Here is a 20,159-nt window from a genome sequence, read left to right on the forward strand (position 1 = left end):
AAGTCAATGAGAGCTGAGCTGAAGAAATAAAGTGCCATATAATGCTAAGGTCTCTGAAAATCTCACATCAGGCACCCAAAATTAGTGTATTTTTTATATTAATGTCTCTCACTCCTTCCCCATCTGTAATATTACCACCCTCACCTCACCTGGGTATTGTGAAGATAAATTCATTAAGGTTTGTGAAGCACTTAGGTAGATGATAGTGATGTGCACAATAGAAAAGCCAATACGGAAATTATTAGTTCTGTCTTCAGAGCAAGGGTTGAACAGTGTGCAGTAGACATGGAACAACAAAGATAAGACAAAATATTGAATATGTGAGCACTGTCCATTCTGCGCACTGAATAAAGCAGGAGTTTTGTGGGAAAAAAGTATGTGATCATGTTATTAAAGACTGATAATGCATACTCACAAGGGGGCCAAATTAAAGTTGCATAGACAAATTTATTCTGGTATTTCCTAAGTTTTGAGTGCTTGACTTACAACCTTAACATTCTTTTAGTTTAATTATTTTTAACTCATAAGGCTAACGGCAGCAGAGAATCCTACTGAAATATTGCAAAGACAATATTACTCTGACAGAAGCAGTACGGTTTGCATGTCTCTCCCAGATGCACTCTGTAAGAGTGTATTTAGCTTGAGGAACAGAAGGGGCATAATTAAAGCCATTTGGAACTCTTGTATTGATTACATGCATCAGGTAGAGGCTGTCCCCAATATGCTTGGAATCAGGGCCGTTGCTACCATTTAGGCCAACTAGGTGGTTGCCTAGGGTGCCAAGATTTAGGGGTGCCAAAAAGCGGAGCCCCCAATTTTTATTTTATTTTTTTACAGCGGCCGCTGCGCTGGGAGGGAGAGGGCGCCGCCAGCAGCCCAGGGGTTCCCCGGGTCAGCGTGCCACCGGTAGCCCAGGGGAACCCCTGGGTCAGTGCGCCACCAGCAGCCCAGGCTTACTGGTTGTTGAAATGTTTTTTTTTTTTTTTTTGTCCTCCTATTTTCTATTCTTCTCGCAAGCTTGAATGGGCTTCCTGAAACAGTGAAGCTCTTTGCTGCTGACTTCGTAACGTAAGTATCTGTTTTAAAATTGGTAGGAAACCAGACAATACAAGTCAATACAAAATATATTTATTTAATATTTCATGATGCTGCTGTTGCTAAAAACATCTTAGATCTGAAAAATAATTCAATAAATACAATTATCATCATGACTTTGATTGTCATGCTCCAAAAGAATCTTAAAAACAATTGGTTCCACTTTCATGTCATATATAGAGACTAGTGCTGAGTAAACTCAATCTTTATTTTCTGATGTGACAAGAATACTGAGTGGCATGGTGAATTAAAATCCCACCTTCCACTACTGCCAACTGAAAACAGCCCATTTGATGATGTTTGTTTAAGAAAGAGATAGGGCAATAGATGCATGCAACAAGGATTCAGTTCACTTTGGCAGTATTTATCCTACAGTGATGTCTATTTTGGTGACCAGTATTAGAGAGGTAATTAACTCTTGGAATCAATGGGAGTTTTGCCATTTTCAATGGGGCTAGGATTTCAGTCTTATTTACTTGTTCTCTGATCCATTAATTGTTCTTAATTTCCCCTTTTAATACTCTGATCGGTTTCACCCTTCTCCCACTCTGTTCCCCAGATTTTCATAAAATGGTATATTAGTTCCTTACACTCTCTCTCTCTCTCATGTTTCTGCACCTAAGTCTGTAATTGTTTTTCTCATCTGTGTCATGTCATCATAGAATATAAGGAGACCCTGTAGGTATAGTGTCATCTTGAATCTCATTTTCCTCTATCTTTTAAACAATATTTTAAATGGTCTCTGGTAGCCGACACACAGTGACTCAGGAGAATTTGTTTAGAAATACATTGTTTCAGAAGCAGGGTAATCAATCTTTGTAGGCCTGTGTTACTACATTTGCATGGATAATAAACATCTTCTGGGCCTGGAGTTTGCGATCGTAAAGACTGGGTTTTGGGGGAAAAAAATGAGTAAAGATTGTAGCCATGGGGGCATAGTCATCAGCAATTTTAAGGACCTACCAGTCATTCCCGTTATTTTAGTTAGGTAATGTCCAATCTCATGCATTTTTATAAAAAAACTAATTTTTTGAAATAGGTGAAAGACCCTTCTTATAATGGAAGATGAAGTCCATGGTGAGACTGAACATTACATAAGATGTTACTCACCTTGTGCAGCAGCAACGGTTCTTCGAGATGTGTCCCCCTATAGGTGCTCAACTATAGGAGCGCTTGCATCCCTGCACTGCTGATCAGAGAACTTCAGTAGCAGTGTCCATTAGGCCTGCACATGTGCTGTCTCTCCTCGTGCCCTCCCATGAAGCTAGTCAGTGCTTGGGCTAACCCCCCTCAGTTCCTTCTGTACCACAGAGTCATTGACAGGAGCTCCAAAGTAGAGGGAAGGAGGGCAGGTTGTGGAGCAGCCATAGGGACACACATCTTGAAGAAACATTGTTACTGCACAAGGTGAGTAACTTCTTCTTCAAGTAGTGTCCATATGGGTGTTCCACTGTAGGTGACTCCCAAACAGCATCCCCACTGGACAGGCGGGGCTTTGGGGTCGGGTCAGTTACAGCTGAAAGTACTGTGGAGCCAAAGATTGCATCGGAGCAGAGTCCCCAGTGACTACATAATGTTCTGCGAAAGTGTGGACTGATGCCCATGTCGCCACTCTACAGATCTCTGAGAGAGGGACATTCTTGAAGAAGGCGACAGATGAGGAGATCGGGAAGTGTGTATGAACAGTATCTGGAGGGGTGCTAGTGTGAACTTGGTAACATTGTCTGATGCAGTTTGAGACCCACCTGAAGAGTCTTTGGGCTGATATTGCTCAGCCCTTGGCTCTTTCCACTATGGAGAGGAAAAGTCTAAGGGACTTCGTGAAATCCTTCATCCTGTCCAGGTAGAAGACTGGGGCTCTCCTTACATCTAGAGTGTGTAATATAGCTTCCCTTTTGTGTCACTGAGGCTTGGGGTAGAAGGTTGGAAAATGAATCAATTGGTTCATGTGAAAAGGGGAGGTTACCTTAGGAATGAATTTTGGATGTGGCCTGAGCATAACCTTGTCCCGCCTCCTGTCCAGCCTCTTCCCTGAGGCCCCGCCCCCGCTCACTCCATTCCCCCTCCCTCTGTTGCTTGCTCACCCCTACCCTCACTCACTCGCTCATTTTCACTGGGAAAGGACACATCGCCACTTCCAGGGAACCGCATGGAGCTGGGTAGGGAGCCTGCCAGCCCCGTGCCAACTGGACTTTTAATGGTCCGGTCAGCAGTGCTGACCAGAGCCGCCAGGGTCCCTTTTCAACCTGTTCTGGTGGAAAACCGGACACCTGGCAACCTTAGTCTGCATACATACTCAAACAAATCAAACACCTCTGTGCAGATATGCATTAGAATTTGTAGGCAACAAACAAAAGGTTTGCACGTGTAAACCACTGGCATAAACAATAGCAAGATGTTTTTTCCTGCTACTAGAATCTTTTTTAAATTGTTCAGAATAGGAAGTTTATTTTTCTTAGGTGATTATAAAACTGACGATATGCAACTCTCTTGGCAGCCCGAGGTGATGGTGATGCTATGTGTACAGATCCTGTTAAATGAGAGTACTTTCATCTCCAACCTTCCCTAAGCCATATCCTATCTGCTATTCTCTGTTGCCCTCCATGTATTACACTCATTATCTCAGTTCTCCCAAAACAATTCATGAGTTCACAACTGAGAATTCAATGCTGACATTGACTACATTAATATAACTGCACTGGTTTATTAGCACAGTGATCCTGGACTGAGATTTGAGTAGTTCACTACACCAGAAAATAAACTTTGTACTTTTAAGTTAAGAATAGTCTTGAATTCTGAAATCTTGGCATTCTGCTTGCTATGTAAAATCTCAATCCCCTTTTACTTTATTCATGGCAACTTATGGCATTGTATTTGGTGGTAGAAAATTGTGATGCCAGCACTTCATGTAAAATATCTTCCTGTGCTTAATTTAAACAAATAAATAATGAAGAAATTCATGCCACTACTATTTTGACAGTAAAGTTTCAATTAACTAGTTAGCTATTTTATCACTTAAATTGTGGTTGATGGAAAATAAAAGAGTCAAGGTTCTAAACAGTGCGAATATATTTACATTTGATAAAGAAATGCATAATTTTAGATTTCATTAACAGTCTAAAATCACCTGGTACAATTAACTCAGGAGTGGAATAAAACCTTTTTCAAATACATGTAAGGGATTCGCTCTAAGAACCATGTTTATGTGCTATTGCTTTAGTACACCCTCCCTTATTTTTCTAATAGTTAAATATATTCAGAAATGAGCAGTCATGGGAAAATGAATAGAAATCTGAGGCTAAACATTGTAGCAATGCACCTTTTAAAATTCTTATGATAGCATCAGCGTTTTAGACAATTTTTCATATCACATTCAAGTCTCCATTGGAATATTATTTTTATCTGATAATTTGACATTTTATTCTCATTACAGAATTTCATAGAAAACACCTTAGGGTTAGTCAAACTTCTATATATAAGGCATTCACTCTAAATACTATCATTAAGGATTTTTTTCTGACATTTATGCACTATTTCTTCTTATTGGGAATTAATTTGGAACACAAGGAAATATTTCAAAACCTTTGAAGAGTGTTTTTTTTCCTGCTATGCTGACTTCCCAGCCAATGAACAATTGTTAATTTATGTTAGCAATGCAAGGGTGACCTTGTTTTAGTACATATGAATTCTGAAAGATGAGATCAATTATCTTTCAACATGGATCAACAGCAGTAACCATTTTTGAAACTCAGATTGCAATATACATCTCTTCATTTCACTGTTTTGTGCATTTTAATGTTACTGAAGCCCATAATGGTATTGGAAAAGCAGTGCAGACAGAAGAAATCTTTGCATTTACATTGTTTTTGCCTTTAAACTAATCAAAAAAATCTTACCATACCATTATATTGCTTCTAGATGTGACCATATAAAACAACAAATGACATTTTTTATGGACAATGGCTAAATTAGTTTAGCTATTGCTAACCAAAGTAATTAAATGGGGAAAGTTTTCCTACCTCACTTACACATTTGGGGCCAGAACTTCAGCTGGTGGTTGACTTCAAGCTAGCAGGATTTTGATGGTGTTGTGTGTAGAGAATATGATTCTTTATTCCACTTGGATAAATTTTTTGGGGGGAGGGGCGAATTTTAAGAGACAGGGAGATACCATACAAGACAATGGATATGGTGGAGAATTGGCATACCTTTAATTAGTTACAGGTTTTTTTGGTTTTGATTTTTCATATTTTTAAATTGAGGTAGAGGAGGCAGGGTGGGGAATGGCAAGAATGGGGTAATCAGAGTAAAGGAGCAGAAAAAGGAAAGACGAGGAAAAAGGATGGTCACAGCTCAATTACTGTCCAACTATGATCCACAGACAGGATTTTGTAGACATCACAATAGCACAGGGATGACTCAGGGTATGTCTACATTTGAGCTGGGAGGTGTAATTCCCTGTGCTAGTGCTGCTCAAGCCAGCATGCTAACAATGGTAGTGTGGCCGGGGTGGCACAGGGAGCAGCTAAGGCTAGCTGCCTGAGTACATACCCGTCTGGACCCCTGGCTATGCACTTGGGCAGCTAGCTTGAGCCACTGCCTGTGCTACCCTGGATACTATTTTTAGTGCACTAATTTAAGCAGAGCTAGTGCATGTATGTCTACACGAGTTGGAAACCACACCTCCCAGCTCAAATGTAGACGTACCCTCAGAGTGAAGGGGGTAGCAGTTTGCACTCAGACACCCCTATACTATGTGCAGTCCCTAACAAATGAATGAATTCCAGCAAACAAATTCCTTGGCAAGGCTGGGAAGTAGATTAGCAAAGAAATTCCCTAGCATTGAATTTGGAATCTCTTACACCCATTTTCTCCCCCAACAAATGTGTCACCTCTCTGGTCTACAGTGTTATATGTGCATGGGTTAGGGACTGGACTTCTGTCTTCAGCTCATTTTGGAAGTTAGCATGCTTTCAGAGATGTGATGGTTTACCCCATTAGAGCTGCTAAAATATTCACGAAGCACCCAGTATTTCTGTCTTTATGATTATCAGAACTTATTATGCAAAAGTCTAAGGGCCTGATCCTGTTGCCTTCAGTGGAATAATCAAGTATATTGATATAAATCATATCATAATCAGACTCTAAAAATGAGTTTTGAGTAAAACAAGAAACCTTACAAGATAAGATGCTGTATTTGAGAACATTTTTAATAAATAATGTGACAAAAATTACTTTTCTGATTATTGGATCCTCAGTATGCAAAATTATGGCTAAAATATGAGGTTTCTTACATGAGCATAATGAAAACATTAATCACATGGATTGTTCCCTTAGTACTGCACATCCTTTCTATGTAACCATTTTTTAAAAAATTAGCTAAATGAAAAATTTCAGTCCTCAGTAAACACCAAAACACTCTTTTTTTTTTTCCCATTGGGGCTAGTCCTGATAGCTGTCCATAAACAAACACACAATTTTCCATTAGCACCAATGACAAAGAAATCATATAATTACAGAAAAGATAATAAAATCTACAGAGAGAGGACATCATTTGGCAAAATTCAACACAACTAATGCCTCTATTTCAGCTTTTATGAAAAATCCAATGTTGAGATAGGCCACAGTAAACTTGAGAATGTTCCACAAGTCCAGGAAAAGTGAGAAGTGTTCTGTTTATGGCCCACGTGTAGGTATGTTACTTTACCATCTGTCATCATTCAAATATTCCAAATACAAACATAAAGCATTAACAAAAAGATGAAAACAAGTCCCAAACAAATGCTTTTTAACATTTTTCAATAAGACAAAAAAGGTTAATAGTTACAATGGTTTACAAATAAAGTTTAGTGATTGTGCTTTTAAAACCAAAAAAAAAAAAAAAAAAAAAAATACAATAAAAAAAAAAAAAAAACAAAAAAAAAAAAAAAAAAAAGCAGTGCATTACAAAACAAAACAAAACAAACCCCAAGATCAAACAAAACGTCTTTAAGTGGCACTTCTTTAAGGTGAATTGATACTACAAGTAGAGGTCTGAGATTTGGGCCAGTCACAATAACGATGTCCTTATCCAATTATTATTAAAAATGTCCATTATTTTCCTTGCTTATTTTTATGTATCATTTAAGTTGAAAATTAGAACAAGTTTCTAATAGACTTATTCATGCCATGACTAGACCACCAGAGTTCCTACTGGCTTGGCTCCTGCCTATCCCAAAGGACATTTTCAATAAGAATGTACTTGAATGATGAAAATGGGGAAGACAAATTAAAGTACCACAGGGGCTTTAAAATGAGTATATATTTACAATATGAGCCACCCCACCCCAAATTGCTTCTAGTTGCATTTTAAAAAGTAATTCTTTTGCTGCTGCAAAGGGTAATTGAGAAACTGGCAGGAAATAAAAGGAACAGTCCATTTTGAAAATGCAAGTTCCCCTTTGCACTAACTGCAGGCTATAGTAAAGCCACTACATTAGAAGAACCCTTTGCATAAATTTCACTTTATGCAACTTAGCATTTTTAATCAATGCTGTATTACATGGACGATTATCAACTGACTCGGTGCTGTATCAATTGGCTTGGTGCCGCCTGCAGGGTGAAAACTAGGAATCCCAGGTTTTGGCACCCTCTTCTGTCCAAATCCTGAAGTGCCAGCTGGCATCCACACCAGGAAGAGCAGGTTACCTGCCTTCTGGGCAGAAAGAAGGTGATACACTTAGCGTTATGCAATAGTCAGGGGCTGTTCATAATGAAAAGGGGTTAAAAAGAAATAGTAAAAAAGACTAGCGTTCTGATGGCATGAATAAAAATGGAAGTTTGTACACTCTGATTGCACTGAACATTATTTCTGGCGTCAAACATCATCAGACTCGAGGCATCTTAAGTGATATTTTTCTGATTAGATTTCAAAGCCTGTTACAGTACATCTCTCATCCTCTTCAGCTTTCGGTTTCCTGTAAGAAATAAAAATAATTGGCTAGGGGTTAGCTTGCTTTTATTGTTTAAAGTATTTTCATTCTAGCCTTAGAGATTTTTATTCACAAATAACATATAACCATGCTATTGTGCATGAATTTTAAGACAAAGGATGAATTTGGTTGACACTAGAGGATGACAACAAAATATCTTTAAATATCTATTTAGTCTAATCTAGCACAACAGACTCTAAGATATGTCATGAGAGGGTAGAGTTAAGGTTGTTTTGGGTGCCCTAACTCTGTATTTCTATATCTGAACATGTTTGTATTATTTTAAATTTAACCTTTATTTTGAATTTCCTGTGCTTATAATGCTTGGTTTTGTGAATAATCACAACATCCTTATATGTATTCTCAACCATATCTCTATTTTAACATAGCTTTTGTCTGGGAATAACAACAAGGTATAGAGAAGAGAAACAAAAATGATTAAGGGTATGGAACAGCTTCCAAATGAAGAGAGATTAAAAAGACTGGGACTGTTCAGCTTTGAAAAGAGACAACAAAGGGGGAGCATGATAGAGGTCTATACAATCATGAATGGTGTGAAGAAACTAAGTGCTATTTACCCCTTCACAAAACATAAGAACCAGGGGTCATCCAATGAAATGAATAGGCAGCACATTTAAAACAAACAAAAAGAAGTACTTCTTCACACAACACACAGCCAGTCTGTGGAACTCATTGCCAAGGGATGTTGTGAAGGCCATAACTATAAATGGGTTTAAAAAAAGAACTAGATAAGTTCATGGAGGATAGGTCCATCAATGGCTATTAGTCAAGATAGTCAGGGAAGCAACCCCATGATCCGGGTGTCCCTGAGTCTCTTACTGCCAGATGCTGCGACTTGACAAGACGGGATGGATCACTTGATGATTGCCCTGTTCTGTTCATTCCCTCTGAAGCATCTGGCATTGGCAGAAGACAGGATACTGGGCTAGATGGACCATTGGTCTGACCAGTATGGCCATTCTTATGTGCTTATGTTTAATGAACAATTAAAATAACTAAAATAATTTTCCTAGGTTAAATATTTCCACTTTTGAAATGTGCTTTCCCCTTGCTATCTATCTAGGTCCGCAAATCATTTGCCAGTGACAAGGGTCTATCCTATGCATTGCTATTAGTGCCATTGCAGTTACCTCTAATTCTTCTTCTTCTCCTTGTTCATATGCTCCCAGTATTTGCATTTCTGCAGCATTTCTTCGGCCTATATTGGTTTGATCTGCCCTTTGTCTACCTCCCGATCCTCTTGATGACATAGAGCTGGAGGAACTGGGATCTCTTGGATTATTTGATGTTGGAAACGTAGGCCTACAATATGGTAAGATGTCCTCTGTGTAATGAAATATATACATTGTTATATACATTTATATACTTTGATATAATGTGCATCTGCAAAGTCTGCATACATACTTGATGTGTGCAATTTTCAAATGGCCACCCAGAGTTTTAGAATGATGGCTGATAGCAGTATGAACTGCTTCACAATTGTTTCCATAACAGAGTAAAAAATGTTATTGAAGAAAAGGGAATAGTGTGGTTAGAAATATGGAAATGAAGAGAAAGAAGCAACTGAAAGAGTGATCCATGATTCATGTCCACTTATGACATGAAACTTATGATCCCTGCTCTATATTCCAGCAGAAAATGGAGAAATAAAGAAAACCTTCGCAGTAAATTTGTCAGGTATGACCTTGGAGGTGGAGGGGACAATTCATCCTTGATCTCTACTGGAGTTGTGGATGCTCAGCACCTCTGAAAATCAGGCCCAGCATATCTCAAGCTGAACATTCAAAAATGTAGGCACTCAAATTTAGTGGAAACTTCTGTAAATCTGGGCCTATGTCACTTGGCCAGGATCTTACAAACAGTAGCAGACTCAGTAATGCACTTCAGGTCTCCTGTCTCCATATCCACTAGACCATTGTTTCCCAAATGGTGTGTTCTGTCCCACCAGTGGATTGTGGAAAGGCGCTAGAGGAGTCACCATGCCCAGGGTCAGATTAACCCATTATTGGGCCCTGGCCCAGGCAAACATACACTTCTCCTGGCCTGATGAGGATGGGAGGCTACGAGAGTTGGACAGTGGGACTGCCTTGCACTCACCCTGCAGGACTGGGCCTAGCTCCCCGCTCTGGGCATTGTAACCGGGTGCACAGGGTTTCACTACAAGCCTGTGACCCCAGGCACTAGGTCACAACGCCTGGAGCAGAGAGTTGATCCCAGCCCCATGGGACAGGAGCCTCTGCTATTGGGTGATTGTGGGGCAGACTGTCTCTCCAACCTCTTCTGCTCACACACTGTGTCCTCCCTTCCCCTCTGCTGGGGTGGAGGGTACATCTGTGTAATGGTGGCTTGCAAAAAAAGAAAAACGCAGAGAGTGGGTTGCCTTAGTAAAAACTTTGGGAACCAGTGCAGTAGGCTTACACTACAGTCAACAGGATGTGCAGCTGCTAAGCACCTCTGAAAATCAGGTCCTTTGGGTTGGTTTCAAGTTGGGCACAGAAAAACAGACACACCCAAAATCAGCTGACACTTTGGAAAACTTTGGCCTTAAAATTCCTTGGCCCTCATTTTTGGTTTTGCTTTGAGATATATGGATGAAAAGCAGTACACCAGAGCTAAGTATTTTTATTAAGTAAATAATAATTAGAATCAGTAATAGATACTGCAAACTTGAATGCTTCCATTCCTTTTATTGTCAGTAAATTTCATTTCGTTACCCAGTCACATGCAGGCTGCCTCATGATTTTAGAGCTCAAGTGCATATCTATACATCAACACACAGACATCTGCCCTAACGTTTTTAACTGTTTCTGAAGGTGAGATGCCCCTTAAATATTAACATTGTTTCCAATTTTACTGTCATCAGCAAATTTTGCCACCTGCTCTAAGCCATTAATACATAAATGGAAAAGCAACAGCCCCAGAACCAACCCCTGAAGTAACCCTCTAACGACTTCTCTTTATTGTGACCCACTGCCACTTACAGTGACCTCTTGCTTATGGGCCCATTTAACCAATTGACTGTCCAATTTCTAGCCCCCTGTTTTGTATCCAGGCTAGCTAGTCTAAGGAAGAATCAAGCATTTGCTTGATACTTTGCCCAAAGCTTTACTGAGGGCAAGACAGATACTGTCATATGAACTCCCTTTATCGATAGCCTTACTGACCTCCATAAAATAAGAGATTAGGTTGGTCTAGCATGATCCATTTTTTGTAACATCACTATGGTTACTATTTGTAACCTGTGCATCTCTAACCCATTCTATTGGTCTAATCTTCATTATAGTGTTCTACTTTTTAAAAGGGACTGAAGCAAGACTAAGTGGTCTTTGAAATCTGGGTTGCACCTTTTTCCTTTATAAATGTGAGGTAAAAATGAGTCAACCTTCAATTCACCAGTACTATTGCTAAATATCTGGGTTACCTGAGCCTCACTGAACTCCCTTAATAACCTGGGGCAGAGGCAGGAGGAGATCATACAAGTGACAAATGTCCATAAGGCACTCCAAGAATGTCTCTCCAGGTGTGGCTGCAATATGTAAGGTATGCATTACCTAGTGAAAGGCATGTATTATTTTCACAAGATTGAGTTCACAATATTGCCTACTTGATGCACAGCAATGCAATCTGTTTTCATTTTGTAATGCAGTATAATTTAAGGCCTTTCATTTTCAGTTTTATTTATTTTTATCGAAAGTTTCCCAAGTTTTACAAAAGTCATTATTTGGGGGGGAGGAAGGGGAAGGGAAAGGTTGGGTTTTTTGCGGGGGTATGTGTGTTTTGTTTTTGCTTTACTGACTTTTTCACACACATTTTGGAAGCACCTGGTTCCCCACTCCAGACGGAGAGATGGTGGCCCAGTAACCAGGGCCTTCCACCCTCCAACATTAACCACAGTAATCACCGAGAAAAGTGAAGGGTTTTTTGCATCTATATTCAGCCACCACACTTATTAAATTGCTTGTGTATGCACGCGTAGCTCCTTGTGTCTCCAGTGCACATCCTCACCAGGAGCACTTGTACTGATCGTACTGTCAGTGTGGGGCATTGTAGGACGGCTCCTGATAGCCAGTAACAGTCAACGTAAGCAACAGAATGTCTACACTGATACTGCATAAGCCTAATTATGTCAACCATGACTCTATGCCATGCAGGGAAGTGGTGTTACAACATTGGCATAGAGAGGCACTTATGTCAGCAGGAGCCACATTTAAATGAAGACACTTCCACAGATAGATAGATGCAAGGCAAGCTACGTCAACCTAACCCCGTAGTGTAGCATGGGTGCTAGAACAATTTGTATAGTGGGGGTGCTGAGAGCCATTAAACCAAACTGTAAACGCTGCATATGATGGAAACCACTTCAAGTCAGGGGGTGTGGCAGCACCCCCAGTTCCAGCACCTATATAGTGTAGACCAGGCCTAACTTCTCAAGCCTGCTGTGAATTTGATCGGGAGATCTGTGGACCAGATCCTCCTGCTTAGCTACGGTATATATTTAATTAAACTCAATGCATGCCAAAATCACCTTGGAGAAGATGAGTTTTTGCTGGTGTGCCTTCTCGCTTTGGTGCTTTGTTTCCTCGCAGTTTCCCATCATTTTGCTGTTCCTGCAATTCTCTGCGCTCTCCCGAATTTGTCCGCACATCAGAATGCTGTCTGCCATCTGCCCCTTCCCTCCCTTTGTAGCTTGCTCCTTTTCTTTCTGTGGACCTGTCTGTTCTCGGTTCTATAGAGGCGAGTTTTGGCAACATGACAGGCCGCACCTCCAGCTGTGACTTGGACTGGGCGGTAGGAGATTTAATAGCAGGAGGTGGCAGTGGAGGGGGTGGCAGGTCTACAAAGTAAAAAAAAATAAAATAAATGACATCAGGCATTAACAAAATTAAGGAATAATATTTTACTTCCATTGTGGTAACTCATTATATTTTTATGTCAATTTCCTTACAAAAGAAAATCATTAATTTAGAATTAAGGCTTCTCAAGTGTACAGCCAATCCAAGCATTAAACCATCAAGAGTTAGACTTTCCCCGTCCAATCACAAGATGAACTTAGAAATCATTATTTAAAAAACAACACATTTATTGTGTTAAAATTTTGCCTTCTGCTTTTTGAGTCTGTAGGAGGAAGCGGCCACCCTGTGATAATTTCCAGTTCTAAATTCAACGCTAAATGTAGCAAAAATGCAGGCTTCCCAACTGGCTGCTCAGAGAGGGGCTTCATCTATTCTTTCCTACCCCTGGGGTGAGAGAGCTCATTCTCATTCCTCTCCTTTGGCTTCTTTATCACTGTCCACTGTGCCCCCATTTCTCTTCACCCTCGTAGTCCCTGAACTCGTCAGCCTCCCTCTTGCACACCATACTTCTCTCCTTTTCAGTTTTCAGTGCAGCCCCATATCCCTGTCTTCCCTTCAGTCTTCTCCAACTCCCCCTCTGCATCCTCCTGCTCCACAATCCTCAGCATCACTCTGAGTCCGCCTTGCTCCCACATCTCCATACAGCTCCCCTTCCCAGTTTCCTCCCGCCTATCTCCGCATCTCCTTCTAAGTTCTACCCCTTCTCAGTCTCTCTTCTGCTTCTTATCTTCTCCTGTCTCCTCACACTTTTCTATAAGGCTCCCTAACCATAGAACTGCAGCCATTTTCCTTGATGGTAGCTTGGCTTCAATCCCATGGAAAACAATGAGTGATGGTGGCCACCTTTAGTAGGGGCTTGTCTACACAAACAATTAGTTCATGGCATGTTGGGGTGTGAGTCTACTTTGCAATAGCCTGTCATGGAGTAACAATTCACATAGACCCTGCTGATGTGCATTAACAGTTTGTTAATGAACTTTAATTGAGTCCTCTTTGAAATGAGACCAATCAAAGTGCATTAATAAATTGTTAATACACATCAGCAGGGTCCATGTGAACAGTTACTATATAGCAAGATAATTCACACTCCAGCTTGCTGCAAACTAAATGTTTGTGTAGAAAAGTGCCAGGGGCAGTCTCACTTTCACATGTAGACACTGTTAACATAGTTGCCAATTTGCCTTATTTCAGCCCTTTTAAAAGTAATGGGTGGCCATTCTGAATAAGGGAAAATCTGCAAAATGGAAGGCAGCAATAGAGAGCATGTGAAAGTTGAAAAAAATCAGAATATTGTGAGCAAAGCAAAATAGTAAATAAAGGCAACACTCACCCATAAGAGTCCCCATCTCCAACATTAACCCTGCTATCATTGTGATACCCTATCCTACCAACACATTCAAACCCTCATTCACAAACTCACTTTCAGATTAACAATACTATTGCTCTCATATATATTTCACGCATAGCAAAGTATTACAATCACTGCTCTTGACTGTATGCTAGTATAAAATAATACTTACATTCCAAGGGGCTGAACTACATTTTCTGTGGAAACAATAACTGTGAATGTGATGTAATAGCAGACATCTCTCAGAAAAAGAGACTAAATTTGCTAAATTATTGACTTCTAAAAGAGACCTTATAGCTTCTGAGGGAGTTCCATGTTGAATTATTGTAATGAATATTGGTAATGTCATTAGATTTTATGAAAATAACACAGGCCAAAATGTTCAGTAGTTGCTATTTAATAATAGAGTCCGAAGTCCATGCACACCACATCCCCCTAAACATTCTGAGCTTCCACAAATCCTATTGATTTTAGTGGGAGCTAGAAGTGCTTGCCACCTCTGAAAATCAGTCCACTTTTATTTTGGTTCCCAATCGTGGATTTAGGAGCCTGACTGTCATCACCCAATGTTTAAAAGTTTGGATATGCTCCTTGTCAGGGCCAGCTCCAGGCACCAGCCGAGCAAGCTCGTGCTTGGGGCGGCAGATTCTACGGGGCGGTATTCCGCCCAATCCTAGGGCGGCACGGCCGCTTTCTCCCCCCCCCCCGCTGATCCGGCCGCCCTGTAGGGGGCGGTGGCGCAGAGGAGGGGAGCGCCGTACTGGGAGCGGGCTGCGCGCTCTGTCTGCCCCAGCAGGGCCAGGTCTGTAGCAAGCCCGGCAGGGCAGCCGCATCCTTCCCTCCCCGCCGACCGGAGCGGCGCAGAGCCCTCCTGGCAGGCGGCGCAACGGTCGGGGTCGCATGGCGATCACCCCGCTGAAGCCCTGGCCGCCCCCCTTCTCTCTCTCCCCCCGCTCCCTCTCCCTCCCAGCCGGAGCACGTCTGCAGCACAGGGAGTCCCCCTGCACCCTAGCTTTTTTTTCCCCCCCCCCCCCCCCCCGGCCGCCCCCCCGGTTTTTTTTTTTTTTTTTTGCTTGGGGCGGCAAAAAAGCCAGAGCCGGCCCTGCTCCTTGTGGATATTTATTTTCCTTGTTGAGGTCCATCCAAGAGAAGAGCAGGCTTTTGCTATAGTTGTTCAGGACCTGAAATGTACTCAGTTCTTCAGGAGGGATACGGCTATTATAAGAGAAACGTTGCTGATATCGATTACCCTTTGGGTGTAGCCAAGTACTAATCGTTCTGTTATTTTTCAGAATTATAGGATGGCTCACCCAACGTCTAGTAAAGGAAATATATTCAGTCCCAGGCTTTGTGGGCCCGCCATATGTAACCTTTTGCAACCTCCTTATGTTGAAATGTTCCCAATTAATATCAATATAAATATAAGGGTGCAAACAAACCAACTTAGTTTTTAGGTTCAAGACTCTAGGTCGGTTACAGAAAATTTATTTAGTAGAGGACTGCTAGATGATACTTTGAATGATACAATTAAACTTTATTCAAAAGAAAAAAATGATTAGTTTAGCAAATAGGCATACAATTATCTCTTACACGACAATTATACTTACACTCAAAGATGAAATAGTGTATTAAAGGATGATCAGTCCACGAACAATAGAATGAAGTACAGCCTTATAATTGTGGAACCTAACTGTACCCTTCTGATGTTAATTAGAACTCTTCTGCAATTTACCAAGGCTACTCCTTTTCTAATCTATTATAATACTAATTAACATTAAACTGCACCTTACCATAATTATATTTCCACCCCTTCCTTATTCGTTCTTTACATTACACTTTATTTAAATAAACATCTGCACTAATGTCCTTCCCAGGCTATCAATATAGATAGTATTTTAATCAAACATTCACAATCTTCAAAAACACTCATTAAAAACCTTGCTCAAACCAGTTATAACCAAAATATAACAGCAACATAACCTTGGGTCATGTCTTCGCTAACTTTAATTTTCCCACTTTACTGACTCCAACTTATCTCAGACTTTCTTATATTAGCAACTTCAATTTTCCATACTCCTGGACAATTAGGCTAACTTAAGCCCCAAACCTAATTTCTACTTATTTCTTAACCTAAACTATCCAACAGGCTACACACAGCATATATACAATTAATTCATACAAGGAAACATGATGCTAACCTGAAAGACACGGGTATGTAAAACAGGTTTTGCATTAAAAAGGGCTTTCGGTACTATTTGAGTAGGTTGCATTATAGAACCATAGGGTTAGAAGGGACCACAATGGTCGTCCAGTCTAACCCCGTGCCAAGATGCAGGGTTTGTTGTTTCTAAACCATCCAAGACAGGTGGCTGTCCAACCTCCTTTTGAAAACCTCCTGTGAAGGAGATTCCATGACTGCCCTAGGCAGTCTGTTCCATTGTCCTACTGTTCTTATTTTTCTTAAGTTTTTCCTGAGATTTAATCTAAATCTATTATGACGTAGTTTGAACCCATTGCTTCTTGTCCTGCTCTCTGTGGCAAGAGAGAACAACTTTTCTCCATCTTTTTTATGGCATCCTTTCGAGTATTTGAAGACCGCTATCATGCCCCCCCACCATCTGCTCTTTTCCAAACTAAGCATACTCAGCAGTTCCTTCAGCCTTTGCTCATATGGCTTGCATTCCATCCCTTTGATCATCTTTGTCACTCTCCTCTTGATCCTTTCCAGTTTCTCTACATCCTTTCTATACACTGGTAACCCAAAATTGGACACAGAACTGCAGCTAAGGCCTAAGCAGTGCTGAGTAAAGCAGTCCTATCCCCTCCCATGACTTGCATGCTATGCCTCTGTTAATGCAACCTAAAATTGCATTTGCTTTTTTTGCAACAGCATTGCATTGCTAATTCATGTTGAGTTTGTGATCCACTACAACTCCCAGATCCTTCTCAGGAATGCTGCTGTCAAGCCAGTTGTCCCCAATTTTCTATTTGTTGCATTTTGTTTTTCTTCCCTAAACGTAGCACTTTACATTTGTCTTTGTTGAATTTCATTTTGTTGTGTATAGCCCAGTTCTCCAGTTTTTCAAGATCCCTCTGAATTTTAGCTCTATCCTCCAACTCCTCCTAGCTTTGTGGCATCTGCATTTTTGATCAGATCTTTTTCTTGTAGGTATGTATTATGTAAATATGACACAAATTCTTCAAGCCATTAAGTGCTTTCTGCAAGACATTTCAGAGATGTTTGAAAATAGTTGACAGCTAAACAAAGTACTGAAGAAGTCGGTAGCAATTGCGGATGCTCGGCACAGTCATACAATTGAAGCCCCAAAACCTAACATAAAGACTAATGAGACTGGCCCATTGAAAATAGTTTTATAACTTTTCTCTTTCATTTAGCTTGTGCTGCAGTATCAAATTTATACCAACACGGCAACAATAATTATTTATAAGGTGCATATATGCTATTTTTCTCTGTTCCGCATTAATACTTAACATTTTTAAAAATAGAAGGGGAAAGCTATCAGTCAGTTATAATAGCACACAACTGTATTATAAAAGGTAAAGGAAAATTTTAAAAAGCTCACATATGGTAACTAAGATACAAGGCTACAGGAAACAAACCATAGGCACACATTAAGTAAACAGGTGAAGAAAATGTGCATGTGAGAGGTGTAAATGATAGTCCTGAGTCAGTAATGCATTCATCCCCAGTGCATCTATTATAGAATGAAGACCACTGAACATTTTAAAATCCCTGCTTCAGCAATTTGCAATGAAATGCATTCATTCTCACTATTTCCTCTGAAACGATCGGAGAGAGCTTTCAAAATCTCAGAGCAGCTGCACTTTTCAGCTATCACCTCTGTACATTCAGATAATTCAAGGTATATTTGTGCAGATGCACATTTGAACTGAAAACTGACTTAACTGGTACAACAAAAGTAAGGAGATGAGTTCAAGATGAGTAAAAACTGGAATATAAGCAGGGCTTAAATTCATCCGCAGCTGTCTGGAAAGAGCTCTGGTTAATATTTTCAAATCCGCAGGAGCCCTGGCGCGCCCTGGAGGGCGGAAGCCATGAGCTCCGGCACCCCACAGTGAAGCCCAGAGCTGAAGGGGGTGGGAGGCTTTGGGAATAATTTCTGAGAATTTAAGCCCTGAGTATAAGTAAATGGAATAATGAAATATATTCCTGGCATTAGCAACCAGAACGCTGTCCTATGGGGGCTGCTGAAGATTCCCTCTCAGCAGCACTGCAGGGGTGTGCCATAGCTGAGGAAAAGGGTGGAATGGTGCACGAAGCTCTACTTGAACCTTAGCTGGCATAGTGGTCCATGTGGAATCACTGCAGCAGGGCTAACATACAGCAGTCCTTCACCTCCTTTAAGTTACGCTCGGGTTCATTTCAGTCATCAGCTGGCCTGGAATCAAGGGAGTAGAAAGGTGGCTCAAGCTACATTTCCTAACTTTGGAAAACTGAGTACTTCAGGTAAAAGAAACCAATAATGCCCATCAGCCTCACCATGCACTGGTGGTAAAGACCTGTCCATCTTAATTTATACATCTTCCAAGCACCCTCCAGGGGCAAGTCTCACACTTTGGGAAATCTTTCCCTCTGGTCCCCTTATTTGCATCAAGTATTAACGGGGAATCTTTGTAAATTCAATCTTTTTTCTTCTCTCTGCCATAACATTGGGAATTTTGTGGGCATCAGATTTGAAAAGTAGTTGGAATTATTTGAATATGGGCTGCTCTTGTAAACTTCTTCATCGGTGTCTTCTGACCTCTCAACCATTTTTAGACATGTCTTATGAAATGACACTTCTTCCCTCAGCCTGAAAGAGTACCCTGTCAAATAACCTGAATTCTCACATGGTCTGGAAACTGGAATATACTAGTAAGTGGCTGCATCAAAGTCTTTTTACTTAATGAGAGAGAGCCCATTTATTAGACAAAAGGGTAAGAAGAAAGGTGATCTTATGGCAGGGAATCTGGTTTATCTTTCTGAGGGGATTGTAAATATAGAAAAGTCTTTTTGGTAGCCCAGACAAGAGGCAGATTAAGGTTTCGTGGGGTCCTGGCCCAGAGCAAGTGTGGGGGGGTCCGCTCCCCACCCCTTCTGCCTGCGGCTCTGCCCCCACAGCCCCACCCCTTTCTGCCCTTTCCCTGGGGCCCACCCTTGTTCCACCCAGGGTACCCCCATTTCCCCCCCCACTGTAGCCCCGCAACCCCTTTTGCTTCTTTCTGCTCCCCCCCCAATGCAACTGCAAGACTGGAGAAGCTCTATCCCCCCACCATGGCCCCAGGGGCCACAGCAGGGAGTGAGAGCTCCCTCCAGTCCCAGGGCTGCAGCAGGAGTATGGGTGCTGGGGCTTCTCCTGCTACTCCGTGCGCTTCTGCGGGGGACCAGGGTCAGGGCGCTGGGCCATCTCCTGCCCCACCTGCCTGGCGCTTCTGCCAGAGAGTGAGTTGAGTGTGGGGGCTTCCCCTGCCAGACTGCAGCTTCTGCTGGGAATGGGGGCTGCTGGGCAGGCTTCCACCATCCCACGGCTGCTGCCGGGATCAGGGGCTGCTACCATAGACCGGCGTCGGGGCTCTCAGCATCCACTGGTGGCAGCGGATTTTTTCTGGGGACCCCCCAGTTGGGCAGAGGCCCCATCGGGCCAGTGGCTAATCTGCCACTGTCCGAGACGGTGCAATTTTGCCTGAAAAGCAATTACAATGGTTTTTGCCAACCAATCAAGGAACTAGTCTTGATAATCCAACAGAAATAGTCCCTTGGTACCCTTAGATCTTTGAAGATTGTTAGCTTTGCTGTCTTTTGTCTAATCTCAAAACAACCCCACTCCCTACACAAAATCATTGGTAATT

General features: G+C 41.4%; 1 protein-coding gene across 4 annotated transcripts in view; it reads right to left on the reverse strand.

Annotated features, from left to right (window-relative positions):
* Nucleotides 1-7,010: 7,010 nt before the first annotated feature.
* The window catches only part of ROBO1 (roundabout guidance receptor 1), a 1,048,580-nt gene continuing 1,035,431 nt past the window's right edge, over nt 7,011-20,159 (reverse strand). For all 4 annotated transcript variants that reach the window (XM_026652616.2, XM_026652620.2, XM_026652612.2 and 1 more), the window contains 3 exons: nt 12,613-12,921; nt 9,218-9,411; nt 7,011-8,051 (listed from right to left, as the gene is read on the reverse strand). In XM_026652616.2, coding sequence (XP_026508401.1) covers nt 8,037-8,051; nt 9,218-9,411; nt 12,613-12,921 — 518 coding nt within the window. In that variant the 3' untranslated portion in view covers nt 7,011-8,036. The remainder of the gene's footprint in view (nt 8,052-9,217; nt 9,412-12,612; nt 12,922-20,159) is intronic.

This window comes from Terrapene carolina, unplaced genomic scaffold (assembly GCF_002925995.2).
Source record: "Terrapene carolina triunguis isolate 2854851 unplaced genomic scaffold, T_m_triunguis-2.0 Scaffold38, whole genome shotgun sequence".
Lineage (NCBI taxonomy): Eukaryota > Metazoa > Chordata > Testudines > Emydidae > Terrapene > Terrapene triunguis.